At 40.6% G+C, this 20,568-nt stretch overlaps 1 protein-coding gene across 2 annotated transcripts in view; it reads left to right on the forward strand.

Moving 5' to 3' along the window:
* Nucleotides 1-3,702: 3,702 nt before the first annotated feature.
* The window catches only part of PHLPP2 (PH domain and leucine rich repeat protein phosphatase 2), a 73,049-nt gene continuing 56,183 nt past the window's right edge, over nucleotides 3,703-20,568 (forward strand). The window contains exons 1-2 of one of the 2 annotated variants that reach the window (XM_026495160.4): nucleotides 3,703-3,831; nucleotides 10,603-10,871. In XM_026495160.4, the coding sequence (XP_026350945.2) occupies nucleotides 3,733-3,831; nucleotides 10,603-10,871 (368 nt within the window). In that variant the 5' untranslated portion in view covers nucleotides 3,703-3,732. The remainder of the gene's footprint in view (nucleotides 3,832-10,602; nucleotides 10,872-20,568) is intronic. The other variant, XM_044382481.3, reaches the window with a different exon arrangement.

Consider the following 20,568-nt stretch of genomic DNA (forward strand, 5'->3'; position numbering starts at 1 on the left):
ACAGAATCCTTGAATGAATTCTTATTCCAGAGCTTTGAGCTAAACTTACTGACCTGTTAATGTTCCTTTTACACAGAAATCTCACCTAGAATTTGAACAACCTAAAAAAAACTTGTAGTCTGTAACAGTCGAAAGTGCAATTGGGAATTTTAATTAATGATTATTGACTCATGCTTCTCCACATGTGTGAATTTTCAAACAAGGCAAAGAAATCATATCAAAGTGAAATGAGTATTTAGGGGTGGTAATGGTGGTAATTTGTAAATTGTTTAAAATGTATCTGTGCCTGAGAAGACGAAAGTTTGACCAGCCAAAATGAATTCTATTTCATGATCTATTTTATATGAATTCTTCATAGAAGCGAGAGTGGTTGGATGTTGGAAGCTATAGGTTTTTAATTACTTGGGTGATCCCTGATACTCCCTTGATTGAGAAGGGGGAGAGCGTGAAAGCCCCTTAAGTGAGAAGGAGAAGAGAAGCCTCGGCATTTATCTGGTTTATGCAGAAGTGCCCTTTGGCACTGTTTGATAAGTGACATTTCTGTAATCTTATATGTGGTTTAGTTAAAATTCATCTTTGTTTCTAATATTAAATTTAGTTAACATGTTCATCTGCATGTAATTTCATGTTAAAGGAAAATAGAAAAGCTACAGTAGAAAACTTTAGCCAGTAATAGACTTCAGGCATTTACTCAACAATACAATGAGTAGTGTTCAGATTTGAACTTCAGTCCAGAAGGACTGAGTTAATTTTGATCACTTTTAAGGTTTTTCCATGCTATTTCCTCCCCTAGTTCAATTGTCCCCATATTTTGAAAAATACATCCCTTCAAACCCTGAGGCCAGGTAAATTGTACCTGTTTCTTTGGAACTAAAATAAAGACTATCTAAAACTGGGGCGCCTGGGTGGCTCAGTCAGTCAAGCATCTGCCTTAGGCTCAGGTCATGATCCTGGGAGTTCCAGGATCAAGCCCCTCATCGAACCCTGCATTGAGCCTGGAATCCGGCTCCCTGCTCAGCCTGGAGTCTGCTCCTTCTGCCCCTCACCCCACTCTTTTGCTCTCTCTCTCTGTCTCTGTCAAATAAATAAAATCTTAAAAAAAAAAAAAAAAGAATATCTAAATCTGTTCAACCTGTGGTAGAAAGGAGATTTAGGCCTAAAGATGACTTTGTGATCATTAAAGGAGTGGGAACTAGCTATAAATAAGTGAATGTAGTAAGACCTTACGGCTCTTCTACCATGCTTTGACAGACAAACTTTTCTTCTCCAGACTTTCTTTTGATTTTGTAGTGAGGATTAGGAAAAGCTTCTGGGATAAAGAGTGTCTGTGTGTGTGTGTGTGTGTGTGTGTGTGTGTGTGTGTCCCCGTCCTTCCCTCCCCAGGTGGAGAGAGGTATGTACAGCTGTTTATAGGAAGGATACAGAGAGAAGGCAGTAATGACTTCTCTGTCTCTTGGCTTGATCTAAACAGTGATTTTTGTAACGATGAACCTGCAGTGAGGGCAGATGGATTTTTGCACAGAAATTCCCAGAGGATTTTATTTTTAGGGTTAGTCTCAGCTGTTTACCATTTCCAGAAATCGTAGTTATATAACCCTTGGCATACATAATGCACGTTGCCTTGAACTGGGAAAGAACATGAATATGTGACCTTTGAAACAATATAAAATGTTAATGGCAGTGCATGATTTGGAAAGAAAAAGGATCCAGTTGGTTGACTCGTGTGATCTTAAAACACAGGAGATCCTTAAAGAGTTCCATTGTAAATGATTCCCTGGAGCATTTGGGTTGGTAGTTTTTTGTTTGCTTTGGTTTTCCTTTTGAAAGAGTTACTACTGTTGTTGATGGATGAAGAAGTAGTAAATACATAACTTTTAGCATATGCTTGTATTCTGAATTGATGCATTAGCTCTTATTCCATTGATTAAAAAAAACTAATCTACCACTACTGTTCCCCAGCATGAACTCAAAATGCTGGTCCTGGGATAAAATCCTTCCCCTTCAGGTGATCAATAAAAAGCTTCTTATGAGATCAGGAAAATGTAATGTATAAAACCAGGCTTTTAGAAACACTAATTTTGAATCACATTTTGATCTTTCCACTGCCCCTCTGCCCTCTGTCAAAGTACACTTTTCTACCCATATGGGTGCCTATAGCTTATATACCAGTGTTCTTGCTGGAAGGAGTTACCCAGTAAGCATGGAAATGGGAATTCAACTACATTGAGTACTTTCTTGAAAGTAGTTTCAAGGTAGAAGGAAGACCCAGGAGGCAGTCAACCTAAGAGCTTTTTTTCACTTTATACCAGGCTCATAGAAGTCATTTTTAATTCTAAAATGAGACAAATGAAGACTACTGGAGATTGGAATTTTGGCATATACAAAGTATCTCATGTGAAGGGAGAAAATAGTGGCCAAACTCTTGTACAGAGTCAGAATCTACAAAAGTGAGATTTTGTCTGTAATTTAAAAGATCTCCAAATGGACACATACCTCAGGGGTCACAGACTGTACTGTTAGATCTCAAATTCTCTTGTACTAAGCCTCTATATGGACTAGGCAAGTTGGAGCAGTGGATAAGGTGATACTATTTTTACCAATTCAAAGCTCAGGGAATTATTGTTTACTGTTTAATTCCTTACATGTTGCTTGAAGATTCATTAATACCTGTTTGAGAGGGAAAGCCCTAAAATCCAGAAGTCTAAAAGGTTTCCTAGGAAAATTTAGGATTTATAGGAAGAGAACTCCAAGGAATTGAGTAAATGTTAAATTTGGAAAATCAGAATTATTATGGCCCTTAGGAATCCCTACTAAGCACTTTGTATGCATTCACAAAATCTTGATAACTGCTAGACAGATACTAATTTCTATTTAACAGCTAAGGAACAAAGGCTCAAATCAAGTAAATTGCACAAGGGTATAGGTGTAATAAGAGGTAAAGCTCAGATTTGGAATCAGGCTGTCTGACTCCACATTTGGCCTATTGTATAGCCACAAATTACCATCACTGCAGGAGTTAAAATAATAAACTTCGAAGGATTTTTCTGAATTTCCTTGCAAATAATAAAATGGTCTTAGACCATATTATGGCTTGAGTCAGAGTAAAGAATTCTCACACTTCTAAAGGAGGGGAAAAGGGAATTAAAATGTGGCTGGGAGGTGAGTTGACATTTTGTACACGTGTTTAGGTCGAATTTCGTAAAGGACAGCGTGAGCATCTCTAATAAGAGAAAGGGCCTTGCTAAGGTGAATATTCTCAACAATACGTTCAGTGGCTTTGCATGTGAGGGTGACAGGCCAGTTTTGAAGCAGAAAGAGGAAACGTCTGAGAGAGGTAAGTTAGAAGAGCCACCCTCTGCGGAGGGCAGCGTCCTGTCACTACTAACAGGTGCAGTCCCTCGTCCCGCCGGTATTTTGGAGGCGGGGATAGCAGTAAATAACCCTCCTCGTGCCTCAGTCTTTCAAACCGAAGGCGGGCGGAGGCGCAGGCCCAGCCTTGCGGAGGCTCCCGGCTCCTCCCGCGGGGTCGGCACAGCCTCCCAGCCAGGATGCGGCTCGCGGAGCCTGGGCGGCGCCGGGCCCGCAGCTACGCAGGTCCCGCTGGGCTGCGGGGGGCGGCGCGGGGCGGGGCGGCCGGCAGCGGGGGGCGGGGCCACGAGCCGCTCGCGCGCGCCGCCGAGGCTTCGCGCGCCGTCGCGCCGGCCCGGCGTCCCTGTGCAGCCTCCGCCGCGGATGGGGGAGGTGGAGCCGGGGCCCGCGGGCCCGCTGGAGCCCCCGGAGCCGCCCGAAGCGCCCGCGAGCCGCCGGCCGGGCGGGATCCGGGTCCTGAAGGTGAGGCGGGCGGGTTGGGGAAGGAGCAAGGGCGGGGGAGAGGCCGCTTCTACCCCGCGCGGTGGCCGAGGCAGCCGGCGACCCCCGCACCGCGTCAGTCTGTCCGCTTCGCCGCCCGGCTGCCCCGCAGTCCGAGTGGGGGCGCCGCGGCCCCCGCCGAGGCCTCCGCGCCTGGCCCTTGCCGAGGCCTCGGCCGCCTCCGTCTCCCCTCCGCTGCCCATCCCTGGCCGCGCGCCACCCGCCTCACAGGCCCACGCCTTCAGTCCGGCGTCCGCCCGCCCGCCGCCGCCCACCCGGCTCCTCCGGGACCCGGGGACCCTCCTCGGCTGCCCTCGGCCTCGGTCGGTGCTGGGGGCCGGTCGCCAGTGGCCCGAGAGCGGGGCTGGAAGTACGCAGGGCTTTCTCCCCGGACACCTGAAGACATCACCCCAGCGGGAGGATGGCGGCGGTGATTGGCCGGGCGCTGCCGTGTGCTTGGGCTGCGCGGGGTGGAGCGGGCCGACTCTGCCCTCGGGGCTCACCACCGAAGTTAGGACCCGGCTCCCCGCTCCGAGGCGCCGGTCTGCAAGCTCCACCTGTCCGCCTGGAGAGAGAATCCCCGGAGGAGCTTAATCTCGGGGAATCTCTGGGCGTGTTGCAGCAGGGAGGGAGGGGTTCGGCAAAAAGGGCATTCCTGTTTGTGGGAGCCGGGCTAACAATCCAGGGAGACGGTAATGGGGGAGCGGTTATGCAACAGGCAGCTAGCGGGGTTTTGGGGCAGGAATTGGGGGGAGTAGGAGGAAAATGAAAGCAGATGCTGGAAGGCGGAGAGTGGAGCTTTGAAGGGGATGACAAGTTTAAATACGCAAGAAATGTAGGGTCGGCAGGGGACAGTGAAGATGGTTTAAAAGGAGGGATTCTGGGAGACTAACTGGATGGAGTTTTCTACTTGCCTCTGAAATAGCTGGAGAGGAATTTTTCTGTAGGTCAAGTATATAAACTAGATGTCCTTCTGGAGATGAAATAGAATTCCTTCTAGAGTTTTAGAAGAGGAAATCAGGATTTAAAACTTGTCAGGGAGACGGAAGGGAGGAAAGAACATTAAGAGGTTTTGGTGTCTTTCAAAAATACTCTGCAAAACTGAAAATACATGATGTTAAAAATACATTAATAGTTAATTGGAAATAAGGATGAGCCCTGTATGTTGAGATTATTTGTAGGACACTGCAAAGATGGGAACACTGAAAAAAAATAATAGATGTGAAGCATCTGGTGAATCCATCCATGAAACGACATAAAATAGAACTTTGTAAAATATAAAACATTTTTTTCTGCTGTCACCTCCCACTCTTAATGCAGCGACTTAAAGCAATAATTTTTCATAGATTACCTTTACTTCTGCATAAACCTTGTACGTATTTAACTTATTTAACCACAAGTTTTAAGTATAATTACTTTAAGGGTTTTATATATTTATTTAAAACTATAAGGTCATCAAATGTAAATTGTGAATGAACTTTAAAAAAAGTTCTGCTGCTCTGGCTTATCAGGAAATGGCAGGTCTGAGAGATAGGTAATGCCCTCTGGCCTAGAAGATAAACAACCTTGGCTTTTTTATAACAACTTTCTGTGGGGGAGGGAGTGAATTGTGAGATACAAGGAATTGAGAAAGGCTCTTGATTCAAGGGTCCAGCCTTCCTAGACTTTCAGGAAGTGGTCAAATTTACCACTGGTTCCCTGGGGTTCCAGTGTGGGGACCGTTAGAAAGATTGCAGAAATTGATCTTGATTATAGTACTGAGTTGGTGGTATGGGAGGCTGACAGTGTCTAATGCCCTTGTGTCTCTTGCTTTATTGCATATGGTCAACACTTTAAATAATCCTTGCATATAAATGGGATTGGCTATGGAGAATAGGTGCTGTGTGTTCTACATACAGAGGTTTCCTTAAGTAGCTGAGTGGTTGAATTTTGTGCCAAGTGAAACTGGAAAAGAATATATAGGTAGAAGTCATCTCCTACTTGTTCTTTGAAGACCCTTTGAAAAAGGCTTATCGTTCTTTTTTGTAATGCTTTTATACTAACTATGAAGTCATGAGCATCACTATTGTCAAATAATACAGATCTTCGTAAAAGGGCTAATATAACTAAGCCAGTATAATGTAGCCAGATTAGATGTAGGTCCATCAGTATGGGCTATTGAAAAGTTTGATTCAAAATCTACTCCCAGATTTATTTAGCAAATTAGAATTACCACTTTACGGTGTTGGAATACAAGTATGATATTTGTAATACTTTTAAGATTATTGGGAGTAACTGTGAAGCGTAGTTTTCCAGATGTTTGCTACAATTTTGGGATTATTTTTTTACTCAGACTGTAGAAGATATGAGGTTATAACTAGGCAGCAAGTGCCATAAGATCCATTTTCGTCAGTACTAGCTTCAAGTTTTTGTTCAAGTAATGTGTGTATATGGTTTTTAAAAATCAATGAATACCAAAATGATTTTTAATGAACTGAAATATTCTTCCTCTTCTTATCTCATCCCACCCTTTTCCAAAATATTCCTTAACATATATATTCCTAGAGATGAGCCCATATTGTTTTAAAGTTTTGAATGCAGAAGCATATCTCCTACCTTACGGTATTTCACATTCTAATAGAACTCAGTGAGTAGGGAGAGTTACTTGACCAGACTGTTTTTCCAATACATATCTTAGAGTTAATTGTATGTGGGCGTTTAATAGTTTATCACCTTTGAACTGATCAGAGCCCTCATATGTTATTTTCATTTTTAGAGAGTTAAAAGCTTAAAACTGAAGTGGGTACTTAATTCATGGCTTACTCTCAAGACTTGCACTGTCTAGAAATATATTTAAATCTTTTTTTTTTTTTTTTTTTTTTTGAGAGGTAGGGAGAGTGTGGAGGAGGGGCAGAGGGAGAGAGAATCTCAAACAGGCTCTGTGCTGGGAGCCTCCCCTGATCTTGAGATCATGACCTGAGCTGAAATCAAATCAGTTGCTTACTTAACCAACTGAGCCACCCAGGGGGCCCCTATTTAAATCTGAAATGTGCTCTTTTATACTTCTTTGATGTGCAAGTTGATTATAGACTTGTTCCCTTTTAGAAAAGTTTGTCAACAGATTTACATAAGAGTAAGGGAAGCAATAGAATATTCTTAATACAGCAATTTCAGTGGAAAAGTGATTCTAAAAGCTGACAGTCTATCAGCGGACAGTACTGGCCTTTCCAGCAGTTATCTGATGCTTTTCGCAGTGGAGAAGGAAGCACTAGGTAATTCAGCAATAGCTAATAATAGCTGAACAGTCCATCTAGATTGTTGCTAGAAGGCTATGCTTGCTTGGTATCTAGGCCTTTTAAATGCCCATTGAGCAGGTTTAAGGGAATGATATCTACTAAAGGTCTAACTCAGCAGTTTATCTTCATAGGGTGGAGTATATCATATAAATAGGACATACATTCTTTGACCAACAACACATGTGTTTTAATAAAGTTCTTAAGGAATTTATAGTCTTTCTTTTTTTTTTAGTGCAAAAAGTGTTTTTATTAAAGCACAGGGACAGAAAGAGCACGTGGGCAGAAAGCTGCCAGGGCTTTATAGTCTTAAGGGAAATAACATAAACTTTTTTTTTAAGACTTTATTTATTTATTTATTAGAGAGAGAGTGCAAGTGAGCACGAGCAGGGGGAGGGGCAGAGGAAGAGGGACAAGCAGACTCCCTGCAGATTGGGGAGCCTGACATGAGGCTTGATCCCAGGACCCCAAGACTATGACCCCCAGGCGAAGTCAGATGCTTAACCAACTGAGCCACCCAGGTACCCCTATGAACACAATTAAAAATGACTTTTAAAAAATTGTTTTTTCCCCCAAATATTTTATTTATTTATTTATTTATTTATTTATTTATTTATTTATTTATGAGAGAGAGAGAGAGAGACAGCACAAGCAAGGGGAATGGCAGAGGAAGAGGGAGAAGCAGGCTCTTCGCAGGGAGCCTGATGGGGGGCTGGATCCCAGAACCCTGGGATCGTGACCTGAGCTGAAGGGAGACGCTTAACTGACTGAGCCACCCAGGTGTCCCCTAAAAATGAGTTTTAAAAATTCTCCCAGAAGAAAAGTCATGGATGAACTAATAGAATAACTTCCTGGGATTTTTCTTGACTTTTCTAAAATTGAGAAGATGATTGGGCCATTATTTGACCTTAAAAAGTTTTTTTAAAGAAACTTTTTGGTAGTTGTGTGGAATAGTATTTACTTGCTCTCTCTTAGTAGCAAGGAGCAAAATTTCTCTCTACTCAGTGCAGAGTGCAGAGCGTCTTTTGTACCTTATAGAATACTGTTTTTAGATGGGCCAGTTGATCTTGCCCAAAGACTAAAAAATAAGGAATACTTAAAATTAATCAGTGGTTGATTGTATTCAGTGGCTAAAATTACTGATACAAATATGATGGCCTTTGTCTTTATAAAATAAGTACTTGAAAGCTCTTCGTTAATGCTGAGATGTTCAGCTTTGAGAAAATGATCTTATGGACAAGAGAGAGACCTAGTTCCTACTTGTAGCAGGGGTTTATCCTACTTATCTACAGTTAGAATCAGTAATAATCCTTATAGTTTTGAATAGCTATATTCAAATCCTTAATATCTGTAAAATGACGGATTTACCTGCTATCCTTAATTTAAACAATGAAGCCATTCTCACTCATATTTTTCTTTCTTCCCATATGGAAATACCTTCTCACTTTTCCTTCACTTTTCTTTATCATCTCAGAAATTGAATTTTAGGTGCCACGGTTATCCTCAAATACTTAATCTCAGTAACTACAAAAATAATACTTGGTTTATGTATAGGTATTTCTGACTTTCAGTGAGGAATAGTAGAAAAGTCTTTTATTTACTTTGTAGTTGGTAAAAGGATTTTAAGATTCTCTGTAAAAAAGGAGATTTTTCCCCTCAAGTTTTTTCAACTTCTTGCTAGAGCAAATTGGGCTACAGTGCAGACTGGGAATACATTCTGTGATGTGATGTGATTTCTGTGAGTTCTCTATGTATCAGTGTGCCACTCAGGGTATTAAGGCACTATAATAGATTCTCAGTGTAGAAGAGAGAAAGAAATATCTAATACATGATAAAAACCCATTGTGACCCCCATAGTAGTAGACATATGTTCAAGGTGAAGAAGTTCTGCTGTGGAGAGAGTAGAGTCACTAATTCTAGCTATGCAGAGAAAATGGGGATGGGAGACATGGAAGCCTCCATAGGGAACACAAGAGAGGGTGACATATGAGGAGAGTTTTGAAGGCTATCTGGTCAGATGAACAAGACAGAGAAGGACATTTCAGACAAGTCAGAATTGTGGATCGTGGTTTGTTTGGGGAGTTACAAGTAGCTGGATATGACTGAGACAGTGACAGGTAACAGAGAATGATGCTAGAGAGGTATGGCAGTGTGTTACCGGAAATGCCTTTATATTAGAGGGAACACGGGCACCTGGGTTGCTCAGGGACTCTTCGTTTCAGCTCAGGTCATGATCTCAGGGATGTGAGATTGGGCTGCAGGTGTAGGGCTCCATGCTCAGCGGTGAGTCTGTTTGTCCTTTTTCCTCCCTCCTCCCTTCTATACCCTCACCCCTTCCTCCTCTCTCTTCTCTCTCAAATAAATACATAAATAAAATCTTAAAAAAGGGGAACAGAAATGGCCCATCATAAAAATAGAGTAGGTCAGGGGCGCCTGAGTGGCTCAGTCGTTAAGCGTCTTCCTTTGGCTTGGGGCGTGATCCCAGCGTTCTGGGATCCAGCCCCGCATCAGGCTCCTCCCTTGGGAGCCTGCTTCTTCCTCTCCCACTCCCCCTGCTTGTCTCCCTCTCACTGGCTGTCTCTCTCTGTCAAATAAATAAATAAATCTTAAAAAAATAAAAACAGAGTAGGTCAATATTGATATTTAGAGACTTATCGTATTGCTGTAGCAGTTTTTGCTTTGAGGTAACCACGATGTGTCTTATGCATGAGCATATATACTTCTCATTCTATTTCTTTCTATACATTTCAATTCCATTCTATTTACTTGTATTCTTTTTTTAAATAACTTTTTTTTTTTTTTAAGTAGGCTCCACACCTAGCATGGGGGCCTTGAACTCATGACCCTGAGAGGGGTCCTGAATTTCAAATGTAACACTGATTTTTTTGGAAACGTGATTAGAATGGAAAGAATATTTGTGCAACATTTTGCAGTACTCTGTACTTGCTTTTTTGGGATATGAGGCAGAGGGTCAGGACCCTAGAGAAACTTTCAGTTTTCATTGTAGAGAAATGTACAAGAATGTTTAATGCAGCATTGTTTCTAACAGTGAAAAGATTAGAAACAAACTAAATGCCATCAGCAGGAGAATGAGTAAATTGGAGTGTATTCATATAATGAGATATTATTCAAATGAATGAGCTGGGTGTATTAGCATGACCAATGTTGAACCAAATAAAAAATAGCAGTATGAAACATAAGTATGTTAGGATTTAAAGTTCTAAATCATGGAAAACAATTGTATTTAGTTTATAAATATGTACATATATGTAAGAGAGGGTCAAAGTGATGGACAGAGCCACGAACAGCTGGCAGGAAAGAAAACTGTTTTCCAGCTTACTAATAGGCATGGCAGGTGTGAAGGCCCCAAGACTGGAGGTGTTGTTGGTGAATAGAGAGTGGAAAGGTGGGGTGAGGACTGAACATGTCTAACTCAGCCAGACATTCTAGCTAATGATTTCTTTCTCTTGATATTCTTTAGAGAAATATGAAACGCAATGGGAGCAGGAATTGTTTGAATAGGCGAAGTAGGTTTGGTTCTCGAGAAAGAGACTGGCTGAGAGAAGATGTCAGGAGAGGTTGTGTTTACCTGTATGGAGCAGACACGACCACTGCCGCCACAACCGCCTCTGCCTCCGCCTCCTCTGACTTACATCTTGTCCTGTGCACTGTGGAGACACCAGTGTCAGAAATCTGTGCTGGAGAGGGAAGGGAAAGTCTGTATTTACAGCTTCATGGGGACCTGGTCAGGTAAGGTCCGATTTCTACTCCTCTGACTCTGTCACAGTGTAAGTCATCTGCGTTTCTGCTTGGAAGTGGGCTTTAGGATTTTAATTGTGCTTAGAACTGATACTGATTATGGGATCACTAGGCTTGAAATAAGATTTGTCTTTGGAATGACGAAATTATGATTCTTGAATTTAAAAGCTACCAGTGAAGGAAAATTTGATAGTTACTTCATTTGGATACACCACAGGTCAGATATCTAAATTTAAAATAAATATTTTAAAGTTATTAAAAAAAAAATAGGGGTGCCTGGGTGGCTCAGTTGGTTAAGCGTCTTACTCTTGGTTTTAGCTCAGGTCTTGATCTCAGGGTCATGAGTTCAAGGCCCCCATGCTAGGTGTGGAGCCTACTTTAAAAAAAAAAAAGTTATTTAAAAAAAGAATACAAGTAAATAGAATGGAATTGAAATGTATAGAAAGAATGAGAAGTATATATGCTCATGCATAAGTATGTTTCTATTTGTGTGTAAATTTTAAAATTAATGGTGCTATATGCAACACATTATTGACTTGAAATCTCTTAGAAATCTTTCCATATTAATATTTATATAATTTTCATTTATTTAATGGCTGCATAATATTCTGTTTTATGAGTCTTCCATCATTTTAGCTGATCTCCTATTAAGGGACATTCAGATTGTTACCAGTTTTTACTTATACAAGCGGTGTTGCAGTGAATATTCTTTTACCTGTGATATTTCTCCTATGTGGAAGTAATCTGTGGGATAAACTCCTAGAAGTGGACTTGCTGGTCAGAGGATATGTGCATTTATAATTTTAATACATATTGTCAGATTTCTCTTCATAGAAGTTAAACTTCAACAAATAATATAAAAGTATGCCTATTTCCCCCTTAGTTTCTCCAGAACATGTTAGCATTAAATTTTATATGTAAATATAGACACATACCCATGCATGAGCACATACTTGCTTGCGAGTAGAAATGATTTGTGAACGGTTTTAAATTAGGGAATTATAAAGTTAGCATTCCCAGGACAAATCTTTTTTCAAGCATAATGACTTAGATCTAATTTTGCAAATCTGATAGGAATTTTGTTATTTTTGTCATTTTAATTTTCGTTTATCTTAGTGAAGTAGAACATATTTTCATAGGTTCACATGCCATTTGTGTTTCTTTAAAATCTTTTATGTAAATGTGAAGGAGAGAATTCTCATAGTATCTTTTACTGTGCTTATGAACTCTCTGCTTCAATTAAAAAGAAAATGACTCTTAGTTCTTTGAATTAAATGTCAAATAAGAGTTTAAGGTGACTGACCTTTCTTTCTTCCTGTAATAAATATCTTGAAACAATTCAGAGCTATAGATTCAGTACTCTTCAAAGTGAGAAGGGAAGCTCCCACTTACACCTCAAAATGTGGTAATAATAGTAACACCTTTAGCTGAGCTAAAAATTGATGTCATTTTTAAAAGTCTAAACTGAGGTTTACTATGTGTTCCTTTTAGGATTTGGACTAATTCCTGAAAGAGTAGATTAGCATTTGAATGTTTTCCTTGTTCACTAGTTAACTACATTTCCTAAATCCATTTGCAAAACGAAAGGATCAGACTGAGTGATCCTTAGGCTTTTCTAAATCTTAACACTGATTCCGATCTAATTTTATCAGGTGGAAAGCCTTGACCTACATTATAGCTGGTAATGATTGATGGAGTTCGTGTATTTAAACCTAAGACTTACCCAGTTGTATACCAATGTATTTGTATACAGAGGTACTAGAAATGTGGATAAACTCCCACCTGAATTGGCTCGCTACTACTAGTTGTGTAGTTAAGAATCCAAATATGAAATAATTTAGTGAATCTTACTTAAAATAGAGAGTGGCCTTGATAATTTTGTAATGAAATAGCTGTTCATAGATCTAATTGATTAGAAAATAATGAAAACACTATTGAACTGCCGTTTGGAAGGAATGAGTATGTTTTCATTGCTGGTGGGGCAGCTCAAGAGGTGTCACTCGGTCAAAGAATGATGCTGCTGGTGATGAGGATCGATTTGAGCTGCCTTCAAGTGCTGTGTTTTGCCAGTCCGCTGTGCTTAGTTCTTTACGTACGTACTCTCGTTAAATCCTCACAGTAAGTCCAAGGGTGGTGGCATCCTTTCTTTCAGATGAGGAAAAGTGAGGCTTTGCAAGAGGTCCAGTAACCTGTTCAAGGTCAGGCAGGTACTGCCAGGCAGTCGGAATGTCTAAATCGTTGAAAGTAAATGGTGGACTTTGTTCGAGGAAAGGCCCTCCTGGAGAGGAACCGGTACTGCGTCCCTTACTCAGTTTCGCTATTTAATCATACTTAAAGATCTTTTTTAGATCTCTTACTCATCTGTTACTGCTTGAGTTCAGTCTTGCGTTATCTAATCAGAGGAATAGGTACTTTCTTTGTAATAGCCTGTGAGATAGTTGACAATCTCAGGCACTATTTTTTTGTTGTTGTTGCTATTTACCAAAGTGCGACATATAGTCATTGTAAAAATTTTGGCTAATGAAAAAGTATAAAGAGACATAATAATCTTCAATGCTTGTGCTTTTTGTAGATTACCTTTTTAATCCTCACAACCATCTTGTGAGGTAAATACTATTTTCATTTCATCAATCAAGAAAATGAGGCTTAAAAAGGTTCAGCCTCTCACCTAAGATCATGTGTGGGGTGTCCCGATCGGATAAGGGGGCCACCAAATGTGGGGCTCTCTGATCGGGTAGAGGCTGGCAATGCCGGTAGTGAAAGAATTCACCCCAGGCAGAATAAAAGAGATGAAAGTTTATTGGATACACCACAAGGAAGCAGTGGGCGGAATACCAAAGGAGAGACTGTCTGCCCCAAAGCGGTGGTGAGGGGCCACAGGTATAGGGCGGGATGAGTATGGGGACAAATGGAATTTTCCCTTTTTTGGTGATCTTAGGAACTGTGCCTGGTTGTAATTGTTCATTTAGGGCCTATGGTTATTTCAAGGTGGGTCACTTAATGAGTTTGTATGCATTGCCTGTTTGCATTCAGCTTGGTGGTCCCTGTGGGCCCCTTTTCCTTACTCAGGCTTCCAGTGCTCAAGCTTGTCAAAGCTGCCTCTACATTACTGAGCTAATGAGCGGTAGAGCTGGAATTTGAACTCCGGTGTTGGTGACACCAGATCCCATATATTGACTCCCCATACTTACATTTTCTTTTCCAGATCTTTTTCAAAGTGAATGTGTACATAATTTTCAAAAATTACATATTGGGGCTCATACCGTATATTCAGTTTTATTTACCACATGCTGCAGTTAATTTCTTGTGTCATTAAAAATTCCTTAGACATCAGTTTTAATCACTACAGGAAATTCCATTTTATGGGAATACTCTAACTTGTTTAAAAATTGAGAAATATTAGGCAATGATGATTTAGAGCTTGGATTCTGGAACGAGACTATGGATTCAGATCCTGGCTCTGACAGTCACTATGCAAGTTGTATGATGCTCTTTGCCTTAGTTTATTAATGTGTAAAATGGAGGATGATTGTATTTACATTATAGAGCTGTTGTGATGAAAATTAATTACACCTTATGAAGATCAATGAATTAATACTTGTAAAGTAGGGCTTCTTAAACTCTAATGTTCACCTGGGAGCTTGTTAAGATACAGATTCTCATTCAGAAGGTCTGGGATGGGGCCTGAGATTCTGTATGAAGCTCCTAAGTGATGTGCTTCACTTTGAGTGGCAGGGAAGTAAAGTGCTTACTCTCATGTCTGGCACCCAGTAAGTCCTCCGTGAGTGTTACCTGTTTGGGTTGTTTCAAATCATTCAATTCTTAGAAGTGGTGTTGTGATGACTAAACCTTAGCTCATGAATCTTTATATTGTTGATCTCCCGAGCCTCCGTGCTAGAAATGGGATTACTGGGACAAAAATTACTGCGTTTTTTCTTTTCTTTCTTTCTTTTTTTTTTTTAAAGATATTATTTATTTATATGACAGAGAGAGAGACAGCCAGAGCTAGAGGGAACACAAGCAGGGGGAGTGGGAGAGGAAGAAGCAGGCTCCCAGGGGAGGAGCCCGATGTGGGGCAGGATCCCAGGACTCCGGGATCGTCCTTGAGCCTAAGGCAGACGCTTAACGACTGAGCCACCCAGGCGCCCCCTGCGTGTTTTTTCTAAATCATTCATGACTTCCTTCTTTCCATACCCTTTTTTAGTCACGGATTTGTCACTTCAGTAAAACTGAAGGGTTACTAATTTATAGAATTGTAGCACTTGAAAGAACCTGAAAGAGATCCTTTACTTGGGAAACAAAGTCTACCCAACTTAACGACCCACCCCCACCCCCTGCCCTTTCCATTTGGAAATGTGTGGGGCAGGGTTTGCTGGTTGTCACAACTACTAGGGAGAATCACCAGCATTTAGGGGGCAAGGGCCAGAAAGACTTAATGTCCTCCATGTGTGGGATGGACTTGTACAACAAAGAATTAAGGTCAGTAACTTTGCAGTGGGAATAACTGAGACCATTTCCCTCTGTTTCATGTGAAACAGAGGCCTGGAGAGGGCGGGTGGATAGCATGTTCCCGCTGCTGCCTGATGCGCTACTGTCCCAGTCCATTGCTCTTACATGATATTTGTTTTGTCTTTTTTATTGAACTGTTTAAGTGATAACTGACTCACTAGTGAAGTTTAGTGTAATCATTGCCTTCTGCCTGAAAAGTTGTAACAAGATCATATATGACAAAGTGGAGTGCCCCTTGGCTCATGGTCGTATATTTACTTTTATTCTTAGTCATCAAAATGAGTAAGATTTCTGTGTTTGATAGACTATCTTTTAAGATAAGCTAGGAGACAGTAAGATGTTTATAACAGAAAATACCCTTGGGGTTTGGGATCCTGCATTCTAATTACTTTTCTGTCATTGACTTGCTGGGTGACCTTGTGCCGGTCACTGAAATCTTGTTTACCATATGTTGGTGTTGTAAAAGTAGAGGGAATAATCCTGTTTCAGGATACATACTGAACTGATTACCGCTGATGAAGGAAAAGGAGATTAATTTTGTTTTTTTGCTTCATTTTTTCTATGCTATTTTACAACTTAAAAAGTATCTGTTATACATTAATTAGTTTTTGTTAATTTTTTTTGTTTTTACATCTTAATACTGCTGAAATCAGCTTGTATTCTATAGTTGTTGATGGGTCATGGTGTAATTGGCAGTGTTTTTTTCTTTCTTAATGGTTATTGCAATACCATTTGGTTTACTGCAGTACAGTTCTCATAGTAACCACCCAGACTTTTCACACACTTCACAAGTTAAAGGCTATGGTCCCCAACCAGACTGCTCTTCAGATTGTAGCCACACTTCTGACCAACTGGATATAAATTTGGGAGTTCCCATGACCCTTTTAGGTTTAATAATACACTAGAATGATTTAGACTCAAGAAAGTATTGTACTTATGATTACAGTTTTAGTAAAGGATAGTAAAGGGTACAAATCATAACTAGCCAAATGAAGAGACACATAGGGTGAGGTCTGGGAGGATCATGAACGTAGAACTTCCATGCCCTCTCCCTTGTCATCCTCTCAGCACATCTCCTCTTGTTCACTCACCAGGAAGTTCCATGGAACTTCAGTACAGTTTTTATTAACATTTCATTGGGTAGGCTTGATTGATTCATTGACCACATGCTTGGCCTTCAGTCTCCAGCCCTGTCTTCCTTCCTTTTAGTCAGGCTGGCTCCAAACCCTGACCTTTTCTTCTTGGTTGGTCTTTGTGGTGACCAGCCCCCATCTTGAGTCATCTCATCTGTTAGGGGTGATGCCGGGGGCTCATGAATGACTAAGACACTCATATTATTCAGGAAATTCCAAGGCTTTAGAATATCCCCTCAAGAATCAGGGATGAAGACTAGTGTAAGATTCTGTATTATACAATGATGCACACAAAATAGTGTATCTCAAATGATGGTATATTAGCTGGAATACAATAATTTTAAAACATAACTTTTTAGGTTCTTTGGTGTAAGTTAACATGTGAAGTGTTTTGAGCTCTCTTCTGTATAAATTATTTTAACTATATAAAATAGTGTGGTTTACCTAAAACAAACTAGGATTTGTAATGAAACCAACAAATCTTGATGTCGCTATGTGCTAATTGTGCGACTCTGAATCTCATTTTCCTTATTTGCGAAATAGGCATAGCTTTATAAAATGTTAAGCACTTTTCAGCATAGTGTCTGACATGGAGTAGACATTCATTGAAGTATCCTTATTATTGTTTTTCGTATTATCTGTATTGTTGATCTTAACATTTGCAGATTTTACCTTTGTTAGGTAGCCAGAGATTGAGTTGTTTCTTTTTCTTTTTCTTTTTTTTAAGATTTTATTTATTTATTTGACAGAATGAGAGAGAGCACAAGCAGGGGGAGTGGGAGAGGGAGAAGCAGGCTCCCTGCCAAGCAGGGAGCCCGTCTCAAGGCTCAGTCCCAAGACCCTGGGATCATGACCAGAGCTGAAGGCAGATGCTTAACCAACTGAGCCACCCATGTGCCCCACGAGATTGAGTTTTAATCTGAATTTGCTGTAGAGAATGCTGCTGTGCTTTGTTAGGGTCTTTGATAACAATGTTTTATTTGTATTATATTTTAATAATGTGTACTTTTGCCTCCCACTGTTAACTACAATTCTTGTGAAATGATACATGGAATGACATGTCTTTTTTCTCTTACTTGTGTCTTACCTGTGGGCACCATTTAGAGTAACTGTTGATTGCTACTCCTGGCTAAGAGCTCTAAGTGGCTGTTGATAGGATTAAGGTAATGAATGGTTGGCTGGTTTGGAGAGAAATAACCACATATATTTACAAGATTTACAAGGACCATACTAGCTCCTAGAAGCCTTAGATGTAAACTAGAACTATCACAGTCTTTTGTTTTTCCTTAAAGCAGTAGCAGAAGTATTTCAAATGCTGAGCGGAACCTTTCACTGTCAACGTTACTCTCTCTTACACCTCCTTTTGCAGTATATACTTTTCATTTGATTTGTGAGAGATGTAACAAATAAGTAAGTACCAGCCTGTTAAAGTTTGGGGACTTTGAAACACAAGATTGATCTGTAAGCACATTACACCATTTCCCTCCCCCCATACTCTCTACTCTCTTAAGCAGGTGAGTTTAATGAGTAAATGGAATTAGTCCCTCATTTTACTTGTTTTTGCAGTTTGTGAAATATTTCTTATTTACTCATTTATGCTAAATTAATAAGAGCAGATGCTGAGATTCTCCTGATTTTTTTTTTTTTCCTCCTACCAGGAAAAATACTTTCCTTAGGTGGAAATGTATAAAGAGGGTTTCAAAATATACAGAGCCTCTTTAGGAAGGAAATTTGATCATGTAAAATATGTCAGAATTAGGATGTTTCCATTTCTTTTGGTTTTCTAGACAGAAATTGAAAAATTGAGCTCGTGAGATTTAGCCTGGAAGTATTATTTCTTGGTCCTGGCTGTGTGATCATTATATGGAATTATGATATTTAAGTACATTGAACTCTGTATCCAAAAATAATAGCAGGATTCAGGTAGAATTTACATTATATTAGGAAGGTGTCTTGGATACCTCATAGACCCTTGAGTTCTAAAAGACCCTAAAGATCATCTGGCCCAACCTGATTCTTTTATTTTTATTTTTTAATTTTTTTAAGTAGTCTCCACACACAGTGTGGAGCCCAATGCGGAGCCTGAACTCATGACCCTGAGATCAAGACTCCTGCTGAGATCAAGAGTCCCACGTATGGGACGCCTGGGTGGCACAGGGGGCGCCTGGGTGGCACAGCGGTTAAGCGTCTGCCTTCGGCTCAGGGCGTGATCCTGGCATTCTGGGATCGAGCCCCACATCGGGCTCCTCCGCTGGGAGCCTGCTTCTTCCTCTCCCACTCCCCCTGCTTGCGTTCCCTCTCTCGCTGGCTGTCTCTCTCTGTGTCAAATAAATAAATAAAATCTTTAAAAAAAAAAAAAAAGAGTCCCACGTATAACTGACTGAACCACCCAAACTCCCCTCAACCTGATTCTCTGAGGAGACTCTTATCTAAAATTTCTGTGACAGATGGCTCTCTAGCTTTCCATGAGCTATTTTGAGAGGCAGTCTGTTTCATTACTGGGCATCACTAATTATTAAAGTTCTTCCTCATTTTTGATCCAGGTTTACTTGTGCAACTTTTCATTGTTCCTAGTCGCATTCTTTGGAGTGTTCCAAAGTAAGTTTAATCCTTCTTGACACTGGAGGATAGAGATAGCTCTTTATGCCCTTGTCTTCAAGTTAATCCTTCAGTGTTCAGATTACATAGCTAATTGACCCCTCCAATACAGTTTATTAGAAGTCCCTCTTAAAATACATCCTCCTTAGAAAAATTCTACCACTGACTGGCAAAGTGCCTAATATCGCTATAATCCTTTGCGAATTTTTATTTTATTTGACTAGAGATTAGTTGTAACTGATGAGGTTTTTATTCTGGAAAGTTTATTTTCTGTTTCTTTTAAATTCGGTATTTGTCTTTGTAGGGTTTTAGTTCTTTGGTCATTCCTCATGTAGTAGTTCTGAGTTTATGGATAAAGGTCTGCACTGAGCAGTCAGCAGAGGCCAAGTGGTTGTTTTATTTTTGCGTTTTTGTGGTCATCAGTGTGATTTACATTCCTAAATTATCATTTTTTGTGGTGGGTTCTGATTGGATGAGGGCTGGTAGTGCATCCCGCGAAAGAATTCACCCGGAGCAGAGCAAAAGAGGTAGAAGTTTATTGAGTACGCTGCAAGGGAGTAGTGGGCAGGACAGCAAAGGAGAGATTGTCTGCCACAAGGAGGTGGTGAGACGTTATAGTTATAGGTTGGAATGAGGGAATATGGGATGTATGGAATTTTACCTTTTTTGGGAGTCTTAAGAACTGTGACTGGTTGTAAATGACCTATTCTTCAGTTAGGGGCCGTGGCCTAATGAGACTGTTATTGTCAACTTGGTAGTTGCTGTGGGCCCTTTTGCCTTGCTCGAGTTTCCATTACTCAGGCCTGTTGCCTAAGAGCAGCCTCTACAATTTTGGTAGCTGTTTACATTCAGCTTTGTAGTATTACTATTTCATATTATTATTATTTTTTTAAAGATTTTATTTATTTATTTGACAGAGAGAGATACAGCCAGCGAGAGAGGGAACATTAGCAGGGGGAGTGGGAGAGGAAGAAGCAGGCTTCCAGCAGGGAGCCCGATGCGGGACTAGATCCCAGGACCCTGGGATCACGTCCTGAGTCGAAGGCAGACCCTTAACGACTGAGCCACCCAGGCGCCCCTATTTCATATTATTTTTACTTAAATCTTACTGCCAACTGTATTTTCTCCTTTCACCATAAACCACAGATGTTCTTCATATCTTTTTGCAGTGATGGGAGGTGTATAATGTTTTTTCTAATTAATACAATTCTTAAGGTTTATTTTTATTTTTATTTATTTTTATTTTTTTTCAAAGATTTTATTTATTTATTTGACAGAGATAGAGACAGCCAGCGAGAGAGGGAACACAAGCAGGGGGAGTGGGAGAGGAAGAAGCAGGCTCCCAGCGGAGAAGCCTGATGTGGGGCTCGATCCCAGAACATTGGGATCATGCCCTGAGCCGAAGGCAAACGCTTAATGACTGCGCCACCCAGGCGCCCCAATTTTTA

This window comes from Ursus arctos, unplaced genomic scaffold (genome assembly GCF_023065955.2).
Source record: "Ursus arctos isolate Adak ecotype North America unplaced genomic scaffold, UrsArc2.0 scaffold_19, whole genome shotgun sequence".
NCBI classification, from domain to species: Eukaryota; Metazoa; Chordata; class Mammalia; order Carnivora; family Ursidae; genus Ursus; species Ursus arctos.